Genomic DNA, 21,372 nt, shown 5'->3' on the forward strand with positions numbered 1-21,372 from the left:
TCACAAACAGAAACTAAGCTGACAAATTATGGGCTGCATACATAAGTTAAAAAATTGTTCTGGCTTCCAAACATTGATAAAAAAAAAAAGAGGTTAAAAGTTAGCCAGTGTAAATGTAGCCATGCCAGTACCCTGCCCTGAAAGCCTCTACAGTGAATTATACTCTCACTCTCCATGCTGAATAAAACAAAGCAGCTGTTTAAATACCAAGTTTCTAGAGGGTCGTCCACTAATGTAGGAAGAAGAGAGTGAGAAGAGGCATAAATTTGAAATAAGAGATTAAAAGTGGAGCGGAAAATTAAAAAGCCATTTTAATAGCATATGCAAATTTTTCTGACACAAAATATTCCAAAGAAGAAGACACAAGGAGATGATGATAATCATTAACTGTGAGCCATTAACATCTGATATCAGTATGTGTGTTTAAGTAACAATTGATCATCATTTTCTGTAGTGATATAATTAATGTAAAACTTACCTTTGGGAAAGTTTGGGAGTACCAAAAATGCCACGCTATTTCACAGTTTTCCTCATGCACTATGTTTGCTGAATAACTTGACTACATCATAATAGAGTAGGGGCACAATACATTTGTTAGGATATGGTGTGTACAGCAATGAGTCTTCAAAGCAATCTTCTCAGCACTGCCGACTGTTTTTAGTTTTATTTCTGGATACTTTTTACTTGAGAGAGAGACAGAGAGATTAATGTAATTCTTGTCAAACAATAGCACTCAGAAACAGAACAAGAATATGTGACTACAGGTGTGTTGTCTAAGTTACTGTTCCATTATTTTAAAGGACTTTTATTATTAAAATAAACAACAGCTGTTGAAAGTGTCTATCTACAATGATATATACAGAATACGGGACCTGCATTCAGGATGAATATTCTACAATTATTTTAAGCATTTAGTAAATTTTCTGTGTGGTGTAATGACATGTATATTCCACGCCACAAGCAGCTACTGAATGCATGTAAAAATATACATAGAATTCAGAATTTATAACAAGGACTGAAACTAATGAGCACAAGAAACAATCACACTTTTCAAAATAATCTCTTCACTAGTGTACCAATCACAGAAATAAGAAACAATGAAGACACTATAAATCTATACATGTTACCATATATATATTCATAAGTAAATAATGGTATCTCATTTTTCACTCTTTACCTAACAAAAGAATCATAACATTTACAACGTTGTACAAGCAAATCTACATTATTTGACAAAATATGACACAAAAGTTATTCTTCCCCACAACAAGTTGTGTTAACAAGACCTGGTGTCCTAAAAGCATTTCATCTAACATTGTACTTTAATATTTTCTTTCCAACAATAAAGCGCCACAGGTTTTATTTCAGTATTTGGTAGATGTAACATAGTATCAGTTAATTCTGAACTTCCAAAATATATGTACATCAAATTGTTATGATAGGGGAAGGAACCACAATGTAGAACAATTTCCTTCAGTATGGACCTTCGAACTGCACAGCATGAAAGCAATGAGACATCACAGCTTCAACAGCACACTAGCACCATGTGATGAAACAACAGTTATTGCATTGCTTAGTGTAGTCACCATTAACAAGTTTAAGGCAGAACTGAGAAATTGTTAACAATGGTATCATTATTATTAAAGGTGTCACATCTACTAATACATCTGAATACAGTAAAAAACAAAACTGGTATAGGCTTTTATTTTTAAAGAAACTATTTCTTCTCATAATGCATATATTTAGCCATTTATAAAAATTTTCCACTTCCAATAACTATTAATCTGGTGATTATGTATGAGGCTGCAGTCTGTAAACATTAAATGTATACAAATGTTATATTTTCTTTTCCTACATTTTGCATTGTGGAACATTATAAATAAGCAAGATAAACTTCCACATACCTGTCTACAGTTCTTGCTGTAGTTCATATTTGCATAACGATTGAGAAATTTCTGTAACAGAAACTTTAAATTGAAAAATAAGTATAACTAAAAGCTCTCACATGGATGCTGAACTATTTCAGTTCAATGAAAATCACTGAAATGTGTCTCGTATAAAATTCACTCAAAACTAACTGCAACTAAATAATTTTATGATCATTAGTTGAGAATTTTTACTCTACGTCCTTACCGTAAGTTAAAACTAGTTCCAACGATCACATTATTCTAACACGTAATGCCCAAGTTCATTCACAGTTGAGTCTTGGATTGAATATTCTGCTGAATTTCATTTTGAATGATTAAATATTTTAAGGCAAGGTTTTTTCAGCACTTGTGAATGCTTCAGGTGTTTACTTCATACCAAAAAGCATTTTATCATGGCGTTTTGTTCTCAGTGATAAGTTTTTTTTATATTTAAGATTATAATATTTTTATAGTGTAAACTATTCACATGAAAAACATCAGACATTTCATTTTCTGTTACAAGAAAAGTCAAATATACCCACTGCACTCACATTTTCAAAAAAGAACTAAAAAATTACTGTAGGATTCATTCAGATTTGTACTGGTGTTACTTGCATTTTGTTCCTGGAAATACAAGTACAATAAGGATTTCTTCATAATCAATGAAGTGACTGAGTTGCAACTTAAAACTTTTACTTAAGAACAGGAACCAAAGAAGGTAAAGAATTCTGTGCTAGCCTTTACCAGTACCTCTTTTCCTTGTATAACACAAACAAGCAAAATACTGATTCATAATAACATTGGCCTCACCTGCGGCCAATAACAGGTTTCTGCTACAAAAATTAAACTCCTTGTACTTTGTGACAATTAATCCACTGTTTACACTATTGATGTCACACAATCCTAATAAACTAGGTATAAAATGAATGAAGAGGGAAGGATAGGACAGGGAAGGAACAACTGCTGACATTTAAAAATAAGCTGAGTTAAGAAAGGATTTAAAATTGATGTAACAGTCAGTCATGATAACAGTGTTCACTATTAAATGAGAACTACACTTGGTACCGTATGAAGTGGACTAGAACATGCTGTTCTTCACCACACAAACGTCTCAAACATTCATCATTTATCTCCTGAGACATCTTGACTGTTCTCAATCCTCATCTTCTTTTTACTTTCTTCTTCTAGTGTTGTGTCAGCCTCCTCAACCACCTCAAGTTCCCTCTTAACAGTTGTTTGCTGGGGAGATTGTTCAGCTGAGGTGGTAGTTGTGACGTATGAGTTACTGTAAGTTACAAAATAAAATCCGCATTACAACATCAATCAATCAAGTTATATAAGCAAGAAATGCAACATGAAGTACAATTACCACTGCATAAATTGCTTTGGAAACACAGAGGTCTGGAAGGCAAAATGGTGAACTCTAACGTAGGTAAGTTGGCCTAACTACAAGTTTTGTGCTTTGATTATAAATTAACTTGTCCAATAATTAAAGCCTTCATGACATTTCTGCTGACGATACATTACAGGTTATCGATTTTTAATGCAGCATGATATCTGTTGACAGACAAGATGTTTTCACTAAAATAGTGTTTCTGTAATTCCAAGCTTCCCCCTTTGTTATATATTTCTTCTCTACATGCATTCTTCCTTGCCTTATCTTCATTATGCTTTTAACACCTTCTGTTTGCATTGCTACAACAGGTCTGGCACCCCCATTAAAAAAAAAAAAAAAAAAAAAAAAAAAAAAAAAAAAAAAAAAAAAAAAACTTAATTCAGAAAACAAGCTAAACCAGTAAAGTTCACAACTTATAAATAATTATCTATGGCACAGCATTAATTTGAACATACACTGTACAGTTATTTGTCATAGGTGTTTTAGCTAACAAATTTTGTTTCAAGTCTCTCTTTTCAGTGTATATGTTGTACTCAATTTCCAGTCGCAATTTTGTTATAATCCACAAGGTAAGAGCAAAATCGATGAGATTCTAAGAAAAGTGTAGGTTACACGAGAATTAATACTACAAATTTCCACTGCAGTCACCGTGTCCCTTGCAGGCAACAATAAAGCAGTTATATTTCAGTTCTATCAAACAGAAAATGAATTAATTTGTGATATGTGAACATTTGTTGTAAATAATTTCATATACCCACCTGTAATTAGAGTATGCAGCCTGCACAATGACAGGAGCTGGCGTAAAAGTAGCTGGGGACAAAGAGCGTTCCTCAGCTATACTCACAAGGGTGGTAGTGCTGTTTGGCATTAGGTACTTCTCTGTAAATCAAAATTAAATTGTTACTATTTAGAATTTAAGCAAACTACACATTATCTTATACAATTATTGCACACAATGATGATAAATCAAATACTTAAAAGTTTTCAAACTAGTCAATGATGAAAGAAAATATAAGAAATAGAACACTTTTTTTAAATTTTCGAATTCTCTAAGTAGTTTCACAAGCAGAGCACGTAGTAGGATCATCCACACCAAGTTTTTGGAAAAAATACCAAATTAAAATCCTAAGCAAAATTACAAAATCTCCTATGTCAAAAACAGTACCAAGATATGTAATAAAAGTATCATCTATTTTAATGATCATCTTAGCATAGCAATGTGAGAACAGCCCCTATCCAGCAGTGGATCAGTGCTCCTCATTTCACATATCCTCATTCTTTTTATATTCTCATCAAAAAGGTAATAACATTCTGAATAGTGGGTGCACATACTGAATTTTGTTAGTACAAAATTTTAACCACTGAGATAATAACTGAACAGGAAAACTTCGTGCATGTTGACAGCTTTTTGTAGTATAATTTTTACACTTGGGAAGACACACTAAACTCAAGAAAACCTACATAGTGGCAGACTAAGTCCAAATGTGCGTATGATATAAAAATATCAGGTGAACAGGAAATATTGATGATAAATTATCTTTAATACCACATGGTATTTATATGAATGGCCAAAAGAAGACCCAAACCAACAAATTTACTGAGATCATAATATACTGTGGGAGAAAGGGGGGGGGGGAGATGGGGAGGAGGGGGTAGAGGGTAGATCAGAGGGAAAGGGAGAGCTATCTCTTACTCTCAGATTTCTTCAATTCATGTGGAACTACTGTTTTCACAGAGCCCATCATTAATCCTATAACACAGCAGTAACCTGCTCTCCAAGCCTGGCTACTGTCAACAAAGCAACGTAGTACAGACACTGTGTTTCTGTACAGACTTCTTTGCACATTCATCTGAAATTGTCTGTATGCCGTATGTATTTACAATTTAAAAATCTACAGATACCTTTGCTCATTTTAAAACTTAAGATCAGCACTGAAGCACACACACTCACTCACTCACTCACTCACATTGCCCTGAAGTGATACAGTATTGCACAAATGTAAAAAATTTCATTACTTAAAAAAATATGTTTCCTGATATCACCAGATAATCTGGAAGTCACAGACACAAAATTAATTAAAACAACAGCCATAGGTTTAAACTTCAGATAAACTGCACAACAAGCAGACAGTATGAGTACTAATCCACAATCTCCATGCTGCAGCATGGAATTCTCTTCAGAAAAAGAACAAATCCCTGCATTTACTCCAGTTTGACCTTTGAATGAACTACAGACTTTCACATCCCACTTCTTATCTGACATTATAGGATAATCATTAATCAATTGTCTCCACTTAATTTGTGTTTTCAAAACACACTGTAATATGTGTCAGACCATAAATAGTTTACTAAAATGTCAACACTACACACTGTATTTCAGCATTCCTTCACTTCATGGGCCATTATAAGACTACATACCAACTATGTAGGCTGTGTCAGAACTGTTGATAAAACTTTAGCTTCATAAGGGATATGATTGCTGCACAAACTGACTAAGACATACGTACTGATGTAGTTTTCTCTAATTATTATTTACACAACTCAAAGATGGAAAGGACAATCATTGTTTACATAACTCAAGAGTGTAAAGAACACTTTTTGTAAAAGTGGAGTAGCTAAAAAGTAGGTAAAGTAATTCACTGCAAAGTGCCGATACTGATTTAAATACACACAGTCATCTATAGTCACTCATGGATGACCCTGTCCTCATCTTCGAATACATCTATTACTGGAAAGAGAGTTAACAGTCTTCAGTTGGACTATGGAATCCTCCAGTAACATTTCCTACCTCAAACTGTGATCAATGTTTGTGTTTCTTTCCTCTATCTTTAAAAGTATTAATCAGGATGACGATGTTTGGTATGTGGGGGCGCTCAACTGCGCTGTTATCAGCATCCGTACAAATTCCCAACCATTACTCAGCCCAATTTCGCCACTGTCATGAATGGTGATGAAATGATGAGGACAACACAAACACCCACTCATCTCGAGGCAGGGGAAAATCCCTGACCCGCCGGGAATTGAACCCGGTATACCGGGATCAGGAAGCGAGAACAAGACCTCGAGATGCAGACTAGTATTAATCAGTTGCACACCAAGTGGCCCCGAATACAATATGCCTCAGGATATATTTGAATATGTCAACTAGTCCCTTAATTACTTGACCAGCAGTAAATGTCACTCTGAATAATCTGACTGTGCCACTTATACAAAGTACAGAAATATCCATTTTCTTACTCATTTCTCAAAAAGAAAGGTATGTCCAGAGCTCTGGGGTGCTGAATAATATTGATTATCTCTTCTTCTATCTGAATTACATGAACTGTCATTGTTGATGCCTCGTACGCTACTAAACTGTTCCTTAGCAGCAAATTCAACATTATCTGCATTTAAAATGTTCTCCACTCTTCATTTAAAAAATATGGGGAACTGATGGTGAAAGCCTCTTTTGTTTTGCAGCTGATTCATGGCTGACTATGTAGTAAAGTCATCTTGTCTGTTACTTTTAGTCTGGATGGTTCTACAGTATTCTTATACTCACTTGGTCTCTGTTCGATTTTATAGTCCCTTAATCCTAGAAGGGTGCATCAGGATCAGCCTGACCATTCAGCATTGAGTGAGACCTAGTAGAGGACTAATGTTCTTAGTTTTGGAACATTGCTGTTTAATTAATGTGACAGACAGATTTTTTTTAAGGGTCCCTGTGACCCGGGAGTACACACGGTGTAACTGTTCTGTCACTAAGTGTGAAAAATGTTTATGTGGAAACAGCACGTTGAAGTGACATTTTACTAACGGTAGATGCTATACGGGAAGCATTTTTAGACGAACTCAGTCTTGAAAGTGACAAACGATTTCCCTGATGAAAGTGAACCTGAAACTGATGCTCCTGCAGTGGTTACAGACAGTGGTAAAACTTATGAGCCTGACAAATGTTCAGACAGTGTTGAAGAAAATACAATTGTCCACTGCAAGAATGGTCATTGTTGCAATACAGCTGTTCCTAATAGAAGAGGCGAGGCAGTTGTCAATAACATTGTACTCCATATTCCACGAGTGTGGAAATAATTTATTAATGGATTTATAAGTAATCTGGAACATTTCAAAATATTTGTGTAATACATGCATTTAATTAAATGAATAGCATCTTCATGAAATTAAACTGCTAATAAAGTCTTTAAATCTGGATCACATTCAAGTTGTATCACTGAAAAGCTTCCACGACAGTTTTTCACTAGTCTCGAATTTTGGATGCATTAATATTAATAGGCACTGAAAAAGTATGTGACGGAAGTGAAATAAAAAGTGTTTAATATCTGAGAGTCCAATATCATTATAAAATATTCTACATCCAGATAATTTCTCCAACAAATAACTGATGGCCACAGTGACACTGGTGTACAGTTCATTGACAATTTCAGAGGTGTACTTTATTTGGGTTAATTGCACTGAGATGCTCTCTAAATAGGAGCTGTAGTAGTTCCTGCAGCAATTTTTTGCACATCTACTTGATCTGGAGCACATAAACCCTAGAATTTCCTGGTAAACATTCAGTGTGTTCTATCCAAGAACAGTGAATTACTGTAAAATGGTGATTTAAAAAGGAGGACTTCTGTTCTTTGTTATGATTTGCTTAGCAAATCTCCTGGCATGGTATTGTCATGAGTGTTGTCCAAAAACATGGTTATTACACGAATGAGATGGAACTGTTCGGGAATAATGGAGGAAATGCTTTAGAGTGAACTAAAGTTCTCAATAATAAGTGGTTCATAGTTAGGTCAACGTGTAGCCCTGCCTATGTAAAACACTGAGTCACACTGCTTTTACTGGGTATGTGATTAACTAAGGCATCTCAATGGAATACGGGATCAACATCAAAGTTTGGCAAACTTCTTTACCTACAGCACAATGCTCGCAATTACAAGCAACCTCTAATGAAGTCTATTCTTCATAAATCGGTCAAGGATTTCTATAGTATTCTGACGAAAAGTCATTAGAAAAACCATTCGAAATTTGCATTATTCTCTTCAAAATTTACTGGAGATTTTAACAGGGATGTAAAGGATATAAATATTCATTGACAGAAAGTTTTCATTCCATCAGTAGAATTTTGCACTTTTGCACATCCAAGCAGCTATTTCTTCAAGTCCCGATCTGCACACTGAATAAACTTCAGTATAACGGCTCGCACGTTCAGGATACCTGTGCATCTTGACAAAATTATATCATGCAGCTTATCAAACAACAAAATTCTTGTATGTGGAAATATCATGAGTGAAATACAAGCCATAGAACAAAATAATTATTTATCTATTTGTATGCACGATATACAGTACTCTCAGAGCTGACTGACTCCACTTTAATGGCAATATGCTTTAATACAAACACAAAATCTTTTGTACTGAATGAAACCAAATTAATTCAGCATTATGCCATGCCTTCTTCTTCCTGCCTTTTTCCGTTTCTCTATAGAGTCTCTCAGGGGATCAGCAACAGTTTCGGCACATCACAAAAAATTCTTAACAATAAGATATATTTACACTCCTATGGCTTATTACTTTTTCCCAAAACTTGGCCAGCTTCAATGCATTTTCTGTTCCTTGATGAACATATTCTGTGCAGGAGGCTGGTCACAGTCAACATTAAAGCATATGATGAACAGCCTGGTCTTCTACACAGTCACCCTGAATATCATCTTTATCAGTGCAGCCCCATCTTGTTAAGTTAATGTTTGATAGGCCAACTCCAAATCTCAGTCTACTCAGGGACTTCTAAGGTATCCACTCCTCATCATGCCCAGGAGGTAGAGTTTCTGAAACTCTTTTCCAGCCAAGGGGAAGGTAGATCATAGTCCTCCAAAATTACAATCTAACTCTTATGGCAGTGTTTCTAAGTGTGGTCTATGTTCTAAGAAAACATCTCTTTGACTCCAGTCATTCTGGGTGCAATCTGTGCCCATACAGAGGATGCGTTCTCTCCTGATCAACCGCATTACTAGACTGGCACAGCCACTACAATAAACTAACCCTGATGGAGAGTTTACTGGAAGGAGGAATTTCACACTTTTTGCCAAACAATCCATTTTCTTGTGCAATAACTGCAGTAGCACAAATTTCGGATGGATGGATGTGTGTGTGTGTGTGTGTGTGTGTGTGTGTGTGTGTGTGTGTGTGTGTGTGTGTGTGTGCGCGCGCGAGTGTATACCTGTCCTTTTTTCCCCCTAAGGTAAGTCTTTCCACTCCCGGGATTGGAATGACTCCTTACCCTCTCCCTTAAAACCCACATCCTTCCCTCTTTCCTGACGAAGCAACCGGTTGTTGCGAAAGCTTGAATTTTGTGTGTATGTTTGTGTGTCTATCGACCTGCCAGTGCTTTTGTTTGGTAAGTCTCATCATCTTTCTTTTTAGATATACTTTTCCCCACGTGGAATGTTTCCCTCTATTATATTCATATCATTAATTTCACAAGTATTTGTACACATATTCTACCTGTATTTCTTGCAAATTTCGCCCTGCAGTCTCATTTTCATGCATCTCAATGTTAATGATGTTTTAACTCCTGAAATGTGTTTGTACAATGTTTACTTTGCAGGTACATTCAGTAGTATATGTAAATCTTGTTCGCAAAATGTGTTGTGAACACAGTAGTAGAGAAGTAATAAATTAAAACGTCATGCTTCAGGCGGCAGTTTTAATGCATGAATAGCAAATATTTCTTAAGAGACAAACTTTTTCCTATCATAAATAAGAAAAATGGTGGCCACAGGTGTAAGAAGTTTGAAACCATTTATTATGGCAAATCTATTTCAGTCACTGTGTAACCATCTTCAGCACAAATATTTTAGTCTTGAAGACTCAGTTCAAAATTTGTTTGTTAGCTGCTATGTTCTTTCGTATTGACGCCATGTTGAAATTGTAATATGTGCTATTACTCCACGAGTCTTCAAGATTTAAATACTTGCAATGAAGATGGTCACACAGTAACTGAAATTGATTTGCTTTAATGAATGATTTCAAACCTCTTATGACTGAGACTGCCATTTTTCTTGTTACAATACTAAAATTGCAGTCACTGAGCACATGGTTCCCAATGGAGTCCAACCTCAAGCTTTTTTCCTTTCATCATTGTGTAGGGGTTGTCAGCAAGGAAAGTTTCATAAAGGGTTAAAGTTATTTGTAATGTTTGCTGTGAATCACTACTTGCTCTCATTGTCAAATACTGGATGAATACCATACGGGTATTCGCACACCAATGCGTACATTGTCTTTTAATTCACACACTGAGCTCTTTGATATGTATATAGTTCTTACCCCCACAGCACATAATTCCCAACAGTAACAGTTCAATCAAGTTTAGTTGAAATCTGTTCAGTGGGTTAGTAGGAGGAGACGTGGAACATACACATGTACATTTTTATAACACATATCAAATGTTCAACAATAATTAGATGCCAAATTTGATGTAACTTTTCAGTTTAATTTGGCATTTTTTGCCAATTTTGTTGTTATTCTTTGATAATTCTGGTGTTTTTACAAAATTCAAAAAAATAAAAATATGGCACAGCACTGAAACATCTGAGTCAAAACAAGGCTTCTAAAATAGGTAGGTGTTGACAGGTGTGAAGAGTATTGAACTACATGCTTAATAAGTCATGGTTGCAAAAATAATGACAGAAATTATTTAGAGAAGACAGGAAAATCTCCTGAAAGCCAACCTTGAGAAGGATCACTCTTGTTTCCAGAGAAATGTTAGGAGCATGTGAGGCAATACTGATTCAACAACTTATCTTAGAAGTAGGGTGAAGAAATACAAATCTACATTTATAGCGTTTGTAGATTTAGAGAAAGTTTTTGATGATGCTGACTGTACTGCACTCTCTGACATTTTGAAGATAGCAGGGATAAAATACAGTGTGCAAAAGGTTACTTACAACTTGTACAGAAACCAGAATGCAGTAATGTGGATCAAAGGATCTGAAAGGAAACAGTAGTTGAGATGTGACATGGACATGATTGTAGCCAGTCCCCGAAGCTGTTCAACCAGTACATTCAAGCAAGGTGTAAAGGAAACCAAGGAGAAATTTGTAATGAGAATTAAAGTTCAGGGAGAAGAAATAAAAACTTTGAGGTTTTCTGATCGCATTGTAATTCTGTCAGGGTCAGCAAAGGACTTGGAAGATCAATTGAATGGTGAATAGTGTCTGAGAAAAGAGGTTGCAAGGTGAACATCAACAAATATGAACACAGGCAACAGAATGTAGTCAAATTAAATCAGATGATGATGAGAGGATTAGATTAAGAAATAAAAAGCTGAAAGTAATATATGAGATTAGTTATTTGGACGGTGAAATAACATAGAATATAAAATGAAGACTGGCAACAGCAAAGAAAGTATTTTTGAAGGAATTTGTTAACATCTAATGTAAAATTAAATGCTATGAAGTCTTTTCTTACGGCATCTGTCTGGAGCATAACCTTGTACGGAACTGAAATGTGGACGATAAACAGCTCAGACAAAAAGAGATTAAATGCTTTTGAAATAGAGTGCTATAGAAAAATGCTGAAGATTAGGTAAGTAGGTCAAATAACTAATGAGCAGGAAAAGAATTTAATTTGAAGGAAAAGAAATTTATGGCAAAATTGACTAAAAGAAGAGATTGGTTAATAGAACAAATCCTGAGGCCTCAGGAAATAATCATTGAGGCAATGGAGGGAAGGGCATGCCTAAATACAGTAAGATGGTTGCAGTAGTTATTCAGACATAAAGAGATTTGCACAGGATAGACTAGCAAGGAGAGCAGCATCAAGCAAGTCTTTGGACTGAAGAACACAAAAACAGTAACTGATACAATCTCCTTCATATTTTATTACATACACTCCTGGAAATGGAAAAAAGAACACATTGACACCGGTGTGTCAGACCCACCATACTTGCTCCGGACACTGCGAGAGGGCTGTACAAGCAATGATCACACGCACGGCACAGCGGACACACCAGGAACCGCGGTGTTGGCCGTCGAATGGCGCTAGCTGCGCAGCATTTGTGCACCGCCGCCGTTCAGTGTCAGCCAGTTTGCCGTGGCATACGGAGCTCCATCGCAGTCTTTAACACTGGTAGCATGCCGCGACAGTGTGGACGTGAACCGTATGTGCAGTTGACGGACTTTGAGCGAGGGCGTATAGTGGGCATGCGGGAGGCCGGGTGGACGTACCGCCGAATTGCTCAACACGTGGGGCGTGAGGTCTCCACAGTACATCGATGTTGTCGCCAGTGGTCGGCGGAAGGTGCACGTGCCCGTCGACCTGGGACCGGACCACAGCGACACACAGATGCACGCCAAGACCGTAGGATCCTACGCAGTGCCGTAGGGGACCGCAGCGCCACTTCCCAGCAAATTAGGGACACTGTTGCTCCTGGGGTATCGGCGAGGACCATTCGCAACCGTCTCCATGAAGCTGGGCTACGGTCCCGCACACCGTTAGGCCGTCTTCCGCCCACGCCCCAACATCGTGCAGCCCGCCTCCAGTGGTGTCGCGACAGGCGTGAATGGAGGGACGAATGGAGACGTGTCGTCTTCAGCGATGAGAATCGCTTCTGCCTTGGTGCCAATGATGGTCGTATGCGTGTTTGGCGCCGTGCAGGTGAGCGCCACAATCAGGACTACATACGACCGAGGCACACAGGGCCAACACCCGGCATCATGGTGTGGGGAGCGATCTCCTACACTGGCCGTACACCACTGGTGATCGTCGAGGGGACACTGAATAGTGCACGGTACATCCAAACCGTCATTGAACCCATCGTTCTACCATTCCTAGACCGGCAAGGGAACTTGCTGTTCCAACAGGACAATGCACGTCCGCATGTATCCCGTGCCACCCAACGTGCTCTAGAAGGTGTAAGTCAACTACCCTGGCCAGCAAGATCTCCGGATCTGTCCCCCATTGAGCATGTTTGGGACTGGATGAAGCGTCGTCTCACGCGGTCTGCACGTCCAGCACGAACGCTGGTCCAACTGAGGCGCCAGGTGGAAATGGCATGGCAAGCCGTTCCACAGGACTACATCCAGCATCTCTACGATCGTCTCCATGGGAGAATAGCAGCCTGCATTGCTGCGAAAGGTGGATATACACTGTACTAGTGCTGACATTGTGCATGCTCTGTTGCCTGTGTCTATGTGCCTGTGGTTCTGTCAGTGTGATCATGTGATGTATCTGACCCCAGGAATGTGTCAATAAAGTTTCCCCTTCCTGGGACAATGAATTCACGGTGTTCTTATTTCAATTTCCAGGAGTGTATTTAATTCTCATGTAACATTTACCATTAACATTACTCCAAAATCAACACTTATATGAAAATTCTCAGTGTTAAACATATATAAACATTTAAAAGGTAAACTATGTGTGACTTCTACATTTTTCCTCACTTGAACTCTAAGTCTTCTTTCATGCACAACGTACTTTGATGAGATTTTTTAGATTTTTGAAGTCTATAAATTATTTTCATTGCAGTTGCTGAATTTTTACTAGTGAAACAGCTGCAAGGAAAAGATCTGTATGATAAGCACTGTAGTTAACAAGTGACATACACTTGTCATTTTGACAATATGAAAGTCAAAAACTGTTCAAGCAGAACAAGTGAGACATTACCTAATCCAAACCATTCCAGAACTTTTGACACATTGTATATATGACTCACTCTATTGTACTCATTAGAAAATGGTAATGTTAAAGATCACTCAAAAAAGAGTAGTAAGTGAGAGGGAAGGGATAGAAAAATAAAACAAAAATAAATAAAACATTTTATGTCCAGCCGTGTGTTGAAAAATCATGTTGCTTACTCCTATGGTTTAGTTTCTGTATTACTGTGCAAATGTAGAATTATATTACATTCATCTTGACAAATGATAATCCGAGGTACTGTGTATTCAAATAATAATTAAAATAAAATAAACTATATCTATCTGGATTCCCTTTGTGATATACAAGGCCTGTAGTCTAAAACTATTTTCACTCACATTAAATTGTACATGTGAGGAAGAATAGTGCCAAATGTCAGTTAAGTGGGGAAGCTTTTAACAGTAACATGTAAGGTAATCAAATTAAGCACTTAAAAAGATGTGTACCATCTGCACATATGACAGATCATAAACACCATTTGAGATCGAATCTTTTGAAAATTATTGACTGTGTGCAAACAATCTTAACTGGTAGATGTGCCCTTTAACAACTAAATAGTCAATAATTTTGCAGCAGAATTAACCTTTCACTCTGCAGAAGAGTGTGCACAGATATGAAACTTCTTGCTTAACTGGGACTAAAGCCTATATCTAATCTTACCAGCTGATTTACCCCAGCATGACACTCAATCTACACTCACAGATTCAACTTCTTGGCTGTGGTCATAGCTCCATGACATGGTTCCTTTCAGGAATGCTAGTCCTTTTAGGTATACACAGAAAAGCTTATATGAAGAACAGAAAATATGAGAAAAGTACTTGCACAAATTAAGCTACAAGGATGGGTCACGAGTCGTACCTGAATAATATGAGGAAAGTACTGCCACAAATGAAGCTACGAGGATGGGTCATGAGTCGTACCTGAATAACTCAGTCAAGACGAGCATTGCCCACAAAAGGCAAGATTTCAGGTTCAGGTCCCAGTATGGCACACAGTTTTAATGTTTCAGTAATTCTGAATTCTTCTGTAAGAGCATACATATTTTCTTTGCAAGATACAGCAGTTTTTGATGAGTTAAAGCTGATTATCTGAGTCAGCTACATTTCACAAGTGAGACAGAAATAAATAATTTTTCAGTTCTGTGATTGTGAAGAGTATAGTTTGAGCAATTAACATTCAACAAGTCCTCTCTTCTCTTGAAACACAATTATACCTTCAACTATCTGCAAACATTCTTTGATAAATCCATCTTCACCTAATAACTTAGAAAACTTTGTGGTGTTTCTACTTATGTGGCTTTGACAGTGCTATGGGGCTGAATTCTTCACTTTTTAAAAACATTTACTGCTGGATATTCAAGTCGTAACTTTTGTAGCCTATTTAAAATGTTTGGAGTCTATCAAAATTTTAGATGCCTGTATATCTCTCTTTATAGTGTCCCTTCCATGTAGCAAAGTAGATTGGTTCACAGCAAGCATAATGGGAAATATTTATTAAAATAAAATTTCTCCGCTTAATTGTCTTGAAACTGATGACACTAGGCCACCAGAAAAAATAAGAGCAACAGCATACAAGCCAATATTTTAAAAAGTGGAGCACTGTCTTGCACTAAATGTCTAGCGGGTCATTCCATGTCAAATCACGCAGGTTATGTCAGCCATCATCTCAGATTTTCATGGAACTTTGCACATTTGCTTATATTTATAAGAACTTGTGCAAAATAATTTTGGTCTCAGACCGAAAATTTTTTTATAACTGATTTTAAATGTTATGACATTCTGGTAACTGAACTCTGCAAGAATGTAAATGCAAAATGGTACTTATGTACATAAATGGCGTAACTCAGGTGTTAATGAAGCTTTCAATTTGGATTTTTTTGTTCATACCGTAAGAGAAGCACATCCTTAACAGACGTAATTATTTAAGCAGCTAAGTTACAAAGGATAGTACAAAAAATTTAATGTGTGTCACTTTCCAATTTCTGGCAAAAGTACAGACACATTGGAAAATGTTTATATCACATTTCTCCAACCCGGTGGGGATTTATTACTGGTCTTAAAATAATTCCCAAGACAGTACACATTGTAATAAAATAAAATTATTAATGGGTTTTCTACAAATGGACACACAAATAAATCTGAAATCACAGTACTTTGGTTATAATAATAATAATAATAATAATAATAATAGTAATAATAATTCTAAAAAGATTATCGATACCTGACACACACTGCTTCAGATTTTCACGAAACTTTTTCTACTTTTTACTTTCTGCATGGCAATAGTCAACGCAAAATCTCGCCACATACTTAATGTGGTTTGAAGGGAATAAATGGAAATTTTCTACACACGTAAATGCCAGAACTGAAGTTTGTCATTAGGACTGCATTACTATTATTATTACAGGATTAATCAATACAAAGATCAATTAATAACAACATCTTGTTATATTCCTGTTATCCTCCACCAAGCCTCTTTATCCAGCGCATCTTCCTTGTTGATGCTGCAATGTTCCATTACTCCATTTATATGGTCTGTCCAAGAACGTCATGGGCTTCAGCACTTACATCTGCCGGGTGGTTTCCATTCATAGACCTTCTTTGGCCACTGATAATCTGGCATTTGGAAAGTATCTATTTTCAACACATCACTGTCATTATTTCCCCAGATGTATCTTTATTGGAAAAAATTAATAACTATTCTTGACTTGTGGGAATATAGAAAATCATCTTAAGCTGTTGTAGTCCAAACAATGATTTTCAAATATGTAAAACACTTTCTGACAACTGAGACAAGGCTTATTTTTATCAAAACTCTGATATTATTAAAAAAAAAAAAAAAGGAGAAGAAGTTTTGACAGAAATTGGATGTTCATTTAACATACATCAAATCACTGTTCAGAAGGTCATTCAAATTAGATTATGTAAACCACGACCTACAGCACGACTTCCTCATGAAAGTACAGAACCAAAAGTTATTAATTTAACTGAAACATTTTCATTACACAGATTAACTTTATTTAGTGTGTCAAATTAGAATCTTTAAACAATTACTCAAGCCACACTAATGTTAATTTAAAATGTACATGTTCAGCAGTGAAGATCCATGAAACTATCAATGAAGCTTCTTAAGAGCATCTCTGTTTTTAATCCATTGCGACAAATTATATTCTGTTAACTTTGTAACTTTTTCATTAAAGTAATACATTCTGCCTATTGATGTTGATTTAGGTACACCAACATCACATAAAATGTTTTCCAAAGGCACAAAACAAGAATCTTCCTTCTTAGACCAAAATAATAACACTGTTGGTATAGGTGGGTGGAGAAAAAGTAGTTCAACTTCTCCTTCTTCATCACAGACATTTCTGACGAAGGCAAAGTACCGCCTGTTGTCATATACAGCTGCTACAAAAGAATTTATTCGAGGACAAATGCATGTCCATTATGGAACATTTTCACTGACTGAAAAAAATCAAGGAAGCTTTTTAGAAGTATTTACTCTCCTAATCTCTAAAGAATCACTGGAAAGTGGTTTATAATGGTGAAAACTCCTGGTACCAGATATTGTGCGGATTGTTGTAAATCTCTTTGAGGTTCCTGTGTAGGAAATCTACAATGACTTTCTCTAAGAAGTGAAAAAAACATTTGTCAATATTATCTTTGCAGAAACCATAAAAAAACAGATGCAGCTGTTATTTGCACATCATCCGCTAGTTGAAGACTAGCTCTTCTCAATATATTTTTTATAGTTCCTCCTAAACGATCGTACACAGATTTACTATAGCTATTAGCAAAAAAGGAATGCTTATCATCAATAGAAAAACTGTTTTTCTGCTCACACAAAATTTTAAAGCTTTTTCTATTCTTATATTGTGCAGTAAAATCAGCACTTTCTTCACTTGTGGGTAATGCTCTGCCAGCCATTTAACCATTTATTTCTGGATGTTACAAACCCAACATGTTCCACAACATCACTTATAAAGCAGTGGTTCACTATTACCAATTTACTTTCCTCATTTATTACATAACCACACATGGGATGGACTGTACTGTTGCTCTTTGTCCAGTGGTAACTCTGAATTTAATTCTAAATTACAAAACTGTAGTTTTCAGCAAAGTCCATTAACAGAATTGCTTTTCAGGGGTTATATTTTCTTTTAATTTTTTCAATGATTTTGTCTGATACTTAGATATAAATTAGTGTGGTCTAAGTACCTGTAATTTTGTAAGCAAAGTCTAAGCATTCACCAACAGTTGCAGACTGCTTTACCAACTCTGCCCGAAGATCTGTGTTTATCCATTAGCTGAATTCAATTTCATCATCAGCGTCTTTGTAAGCTAATTTCTGTTTTAATGATTCTGCCAGGGTCACCGCTGGGACAATTATCACAGTGCTTCTGCATACTGTCTTAGTTTTCAGAGTCACATACAAGAAATTTTATAAGTTCTTTGTATGTTTCTTCAATGTGTTCCACATCCAAAAGCAGTTTTACATTTTGGTGGATCAAATCTCATTATCTTCACTAAGTTCTTCAATCTTTTTTTACTAAGCTATAGGTTGTCAAATGTCATGGTGTTTTTAGTAATTTTCCAACAGTGCATGAATTCACATTTTCCATTGCAATTAACTGGGCACTAATTCACTCAAAACATACTTTATACAAGTGGAATGATAAGGCCAAACCACAAACAAATATGCACTGCCTCACAGAAAGACAAAGAGAAACTGAGGCCAAATAGACTAACTGTTGCAAGGCACTTATTCCCCACAATGAATTTCAGCAATTGTTGCATTGTTTTCATGCCTATAAAGGTTTCAAACAAGTTACTGCTGTAAAACACTTTTTTATCACTGTGAGCAGATGACTGGCTGAACACGTAAATCATATATATTATAGTCTTTAAAGAATAGCTGAATCAGTCAAATGAAAGGAAATAAATTTTCACACTAAAAGTTAACCTGCCTGCCTAGAATGAGTTATACTTAAATATGCTAATTTGGTATTCTTGCATCTGAGGTGGTGAGACAGTGAGTGAATGAACTTACTTAAAATGACCCTTTCCATCACAGCAAAAAGTATTTTGATTTCAGATGGGTGTGTCAATTAACAGAAGCTCCATTAAAATTTATTTTATTAGAAAGCTTACAACCTAAGGGATTATTTAAGACCAAAATCAGGTTCCAAGCAGGTTTGAGAAACATGATCTAAGCATTTTTCCACATCCTCAATTTTTCTGAAATAAAAAAAATGGCATACATCAATTTTTTTTTAAATTTTCTTTGTAACTTTACTGCCTCAATAATTGGATATCTGTTAATTATATGCCTTAACTTCTGGAAAAAAATCCAGACCAAAAGCTTCATGAACACCTCAGTCATGGGAATTTATGTAGGTAATTACCATTTTGCAGTGACATGCCTACAGAGCCCAGTTATCAGAATATCGCTACATTTAAAATTCGATATGAAATAAAGTTGTAGTCTGAGACCAAAAAGATATTTCAGAAGTTCCTCTGTTATTAGTAAAAGCATAAGTGCAATGTTTTGTGAAAATCTGAGATGGAGGGTTACAAATCTTTGAATTATTGCATGTTTTGATGTGGAATGACCCTAGCAACAGTTAAACACTGAATTGCAGTTTAGTTCCACAATACCTCTTGCACTGTCACTTCGCCTACATTTATTCACAGCAACACTTTGCATGAATGCACATCCCATATAAATAAATTAAGAATAAATAAATTTTACTGGTTAATTTTTCCTTCAGAATCTAAGAAACAATATTTTCGCATTCATACATTATCACTCATTTAATTTTGAACTTTTTCAAAAATGTGTTCTAAATGATTAATGGAAAATCTCATATTAAGATGTGAAACAAACACTAACAAAGAGATAGAGGGGCTGGCCAATACTTACCTCAGCTCAGTACAACCGATAGATTCACAAAACATAACAGAAAATTTACATTCCTAGCTTTCGGAGCTTTGTTCCTTCATCAGGGAGGAGAGAGGGGGGAAAAAGGGGAAGAAGGGAAAGTGGATTCATTACTCACAACCCAGGTTATGAAGCAACAGGGAAAGGTAAACAGGGAGGGTAGCAAGGATGGAGGCATGGTTGTCAGAGGGAAGCCAAAGATATTCTACTGTTAAGTACTGTGCCAGCTTCAAACCAAAGAGGATGCATACAGAAGTAAAGAGTTATATAGTATAAAGATAAACACAACTATGTAGGATGAAAAGATGTGTGAATGGCTAAAGAGGAAAGGGAAAAAAGAGAAGACTGAAGAGTAAATGGGAGTGAGGTTGGTTAACGTAGGTTCAGTCCAGGGGGATAGCGGGATGAAAGGATGTGTTTGAGCGCAAGTTCCCATCTCCGCAGTTCCGAGGGACTGGTGTTGGGTGGGAGAAGCCAAATGGCACGTATGTTGTAGCAGGTTCCTAGGTCCCTAGAATTATGCTGGACGGCATGCTCTGCTACTGGGTACTGGACATCTCCTAGGCGGACAGTTCTTCTGTGCCCGTTCATGCGCTCAGCCAGTTAAGTTGTCGTCATACCGATGTAAAAGACTGTGCAGTGCAGGCATGTTAGCTGATAAATAACATGTGTTGTTTCACATGTGGCCCTGCCTTGAATTGTGTATGTTTTACCAGTAGCGGGACTGGAGTAGGTGGTTGTGGGGGAATGCAAGGGGCAGGTTTTGCAGCGGGGTCAGTTACAGGGGTAGGAACCGCTGGGTAGAGAAGGTGGTCTGGGAATATTGTAGGGTTTCACAAGGATGTTACGGAGGTTAGGGGGACGACGAAAGGCAACTCTGGGTGGTGTGGGGAGAATATTGTCAATACATTCCTCCCCGTCCAACAACAATGTTCCTACCCCCAGACCACACAGAAGCATCCCCCTTGTCACCCAATATTATCCTGGCCTCGAATACATAAACAAATTACTGCGTGAGGGTTATGACTTTCTCAAGTCAAGCCCTGAAATGAGATCATCCCTTGACAATATGCTTCTGTGTGGTCTGGGGGTAGGAACATTGTTGTTGGACGGGGAGGAATGTATTGACAATTTTCTCCCCACACCACCCAGAGTTGCCTTTCATCATCCCCCTAACCTCCGTAACATCCTTGTGAAACCCTACAATATTCCCAGACCACCTTCACTACCCAGCAGTTCCTACCCCTGTAACCAACCCCGCTGCAAAACCTGCCCCTTGCATCCCCCCACAACCACCTACTCCAGTCCCGCTACTGGTAAAACATACACAATTCAAGGCAGGGCCACATGTGAAACAACACATGTTATTTATCAGCTAACATGCCTGCACTGCACAGTCTTTTACATCGGTATGACGACAACAAAACTGGCTGAGTGCATGAACGGGCAC

At 36.9% G+C, this 21,372-nt stretch overlaps 1 protein-coding gene across 2 annotated transcripts in view; it reads right to left on the reverse strand.

Moving 5' to 3' along the window:
• Positions 1 to 789: 789 nt before the first annotated feature.
• The window catches only part of LOC126161899 (forkhead box protein K2), a 92,104-nt gene continuing 71,521 nt past the window's right edge, over positions 790 to 21,372 (reverse strand). Inside the window, exons 9-11 of one of the 2 annotated variants that reach the window (XR_007534970.1) lie at positions 4,062 to 4,182; positions 1,905 to 3,192; positions 790 to 1,810 (exon numbers count right to left, since the gene is read on the reverse strand). Coding sequence is in view for 1 of the 2 variants with exons in the window: in XM_049918053.1 (XP_049774010.1) it covers positions 3,030 to 3,192; positions 4,062 to 4,182 (284 nt within the window). In the remaining variant the exon portion in view is untranslated. Of the gene's footprint in view, positions 3,193 to 4,061; positions 4,183 to 21,372 lie in introns of both variants that reach the window. The other variant, XM_049918053.1, reaches the window with a different exon arrangement.

Source organism: Schistocerca cancellata, chromosome 2 (genome assembly GCF_023864275.1).
Source record: "Schistocerca cancellata isolate TAMUIC-IGC-003103 chromosome 2, iqSchCanc2.1, whole genome shotgun sequence".
Classification (NCBI taxonomy): Eukaryota; Metazoa; Arthropoda; class Insecta; order Orthoptera; family Acrididae; genus Schistocerca; species Schistocerca cancellata.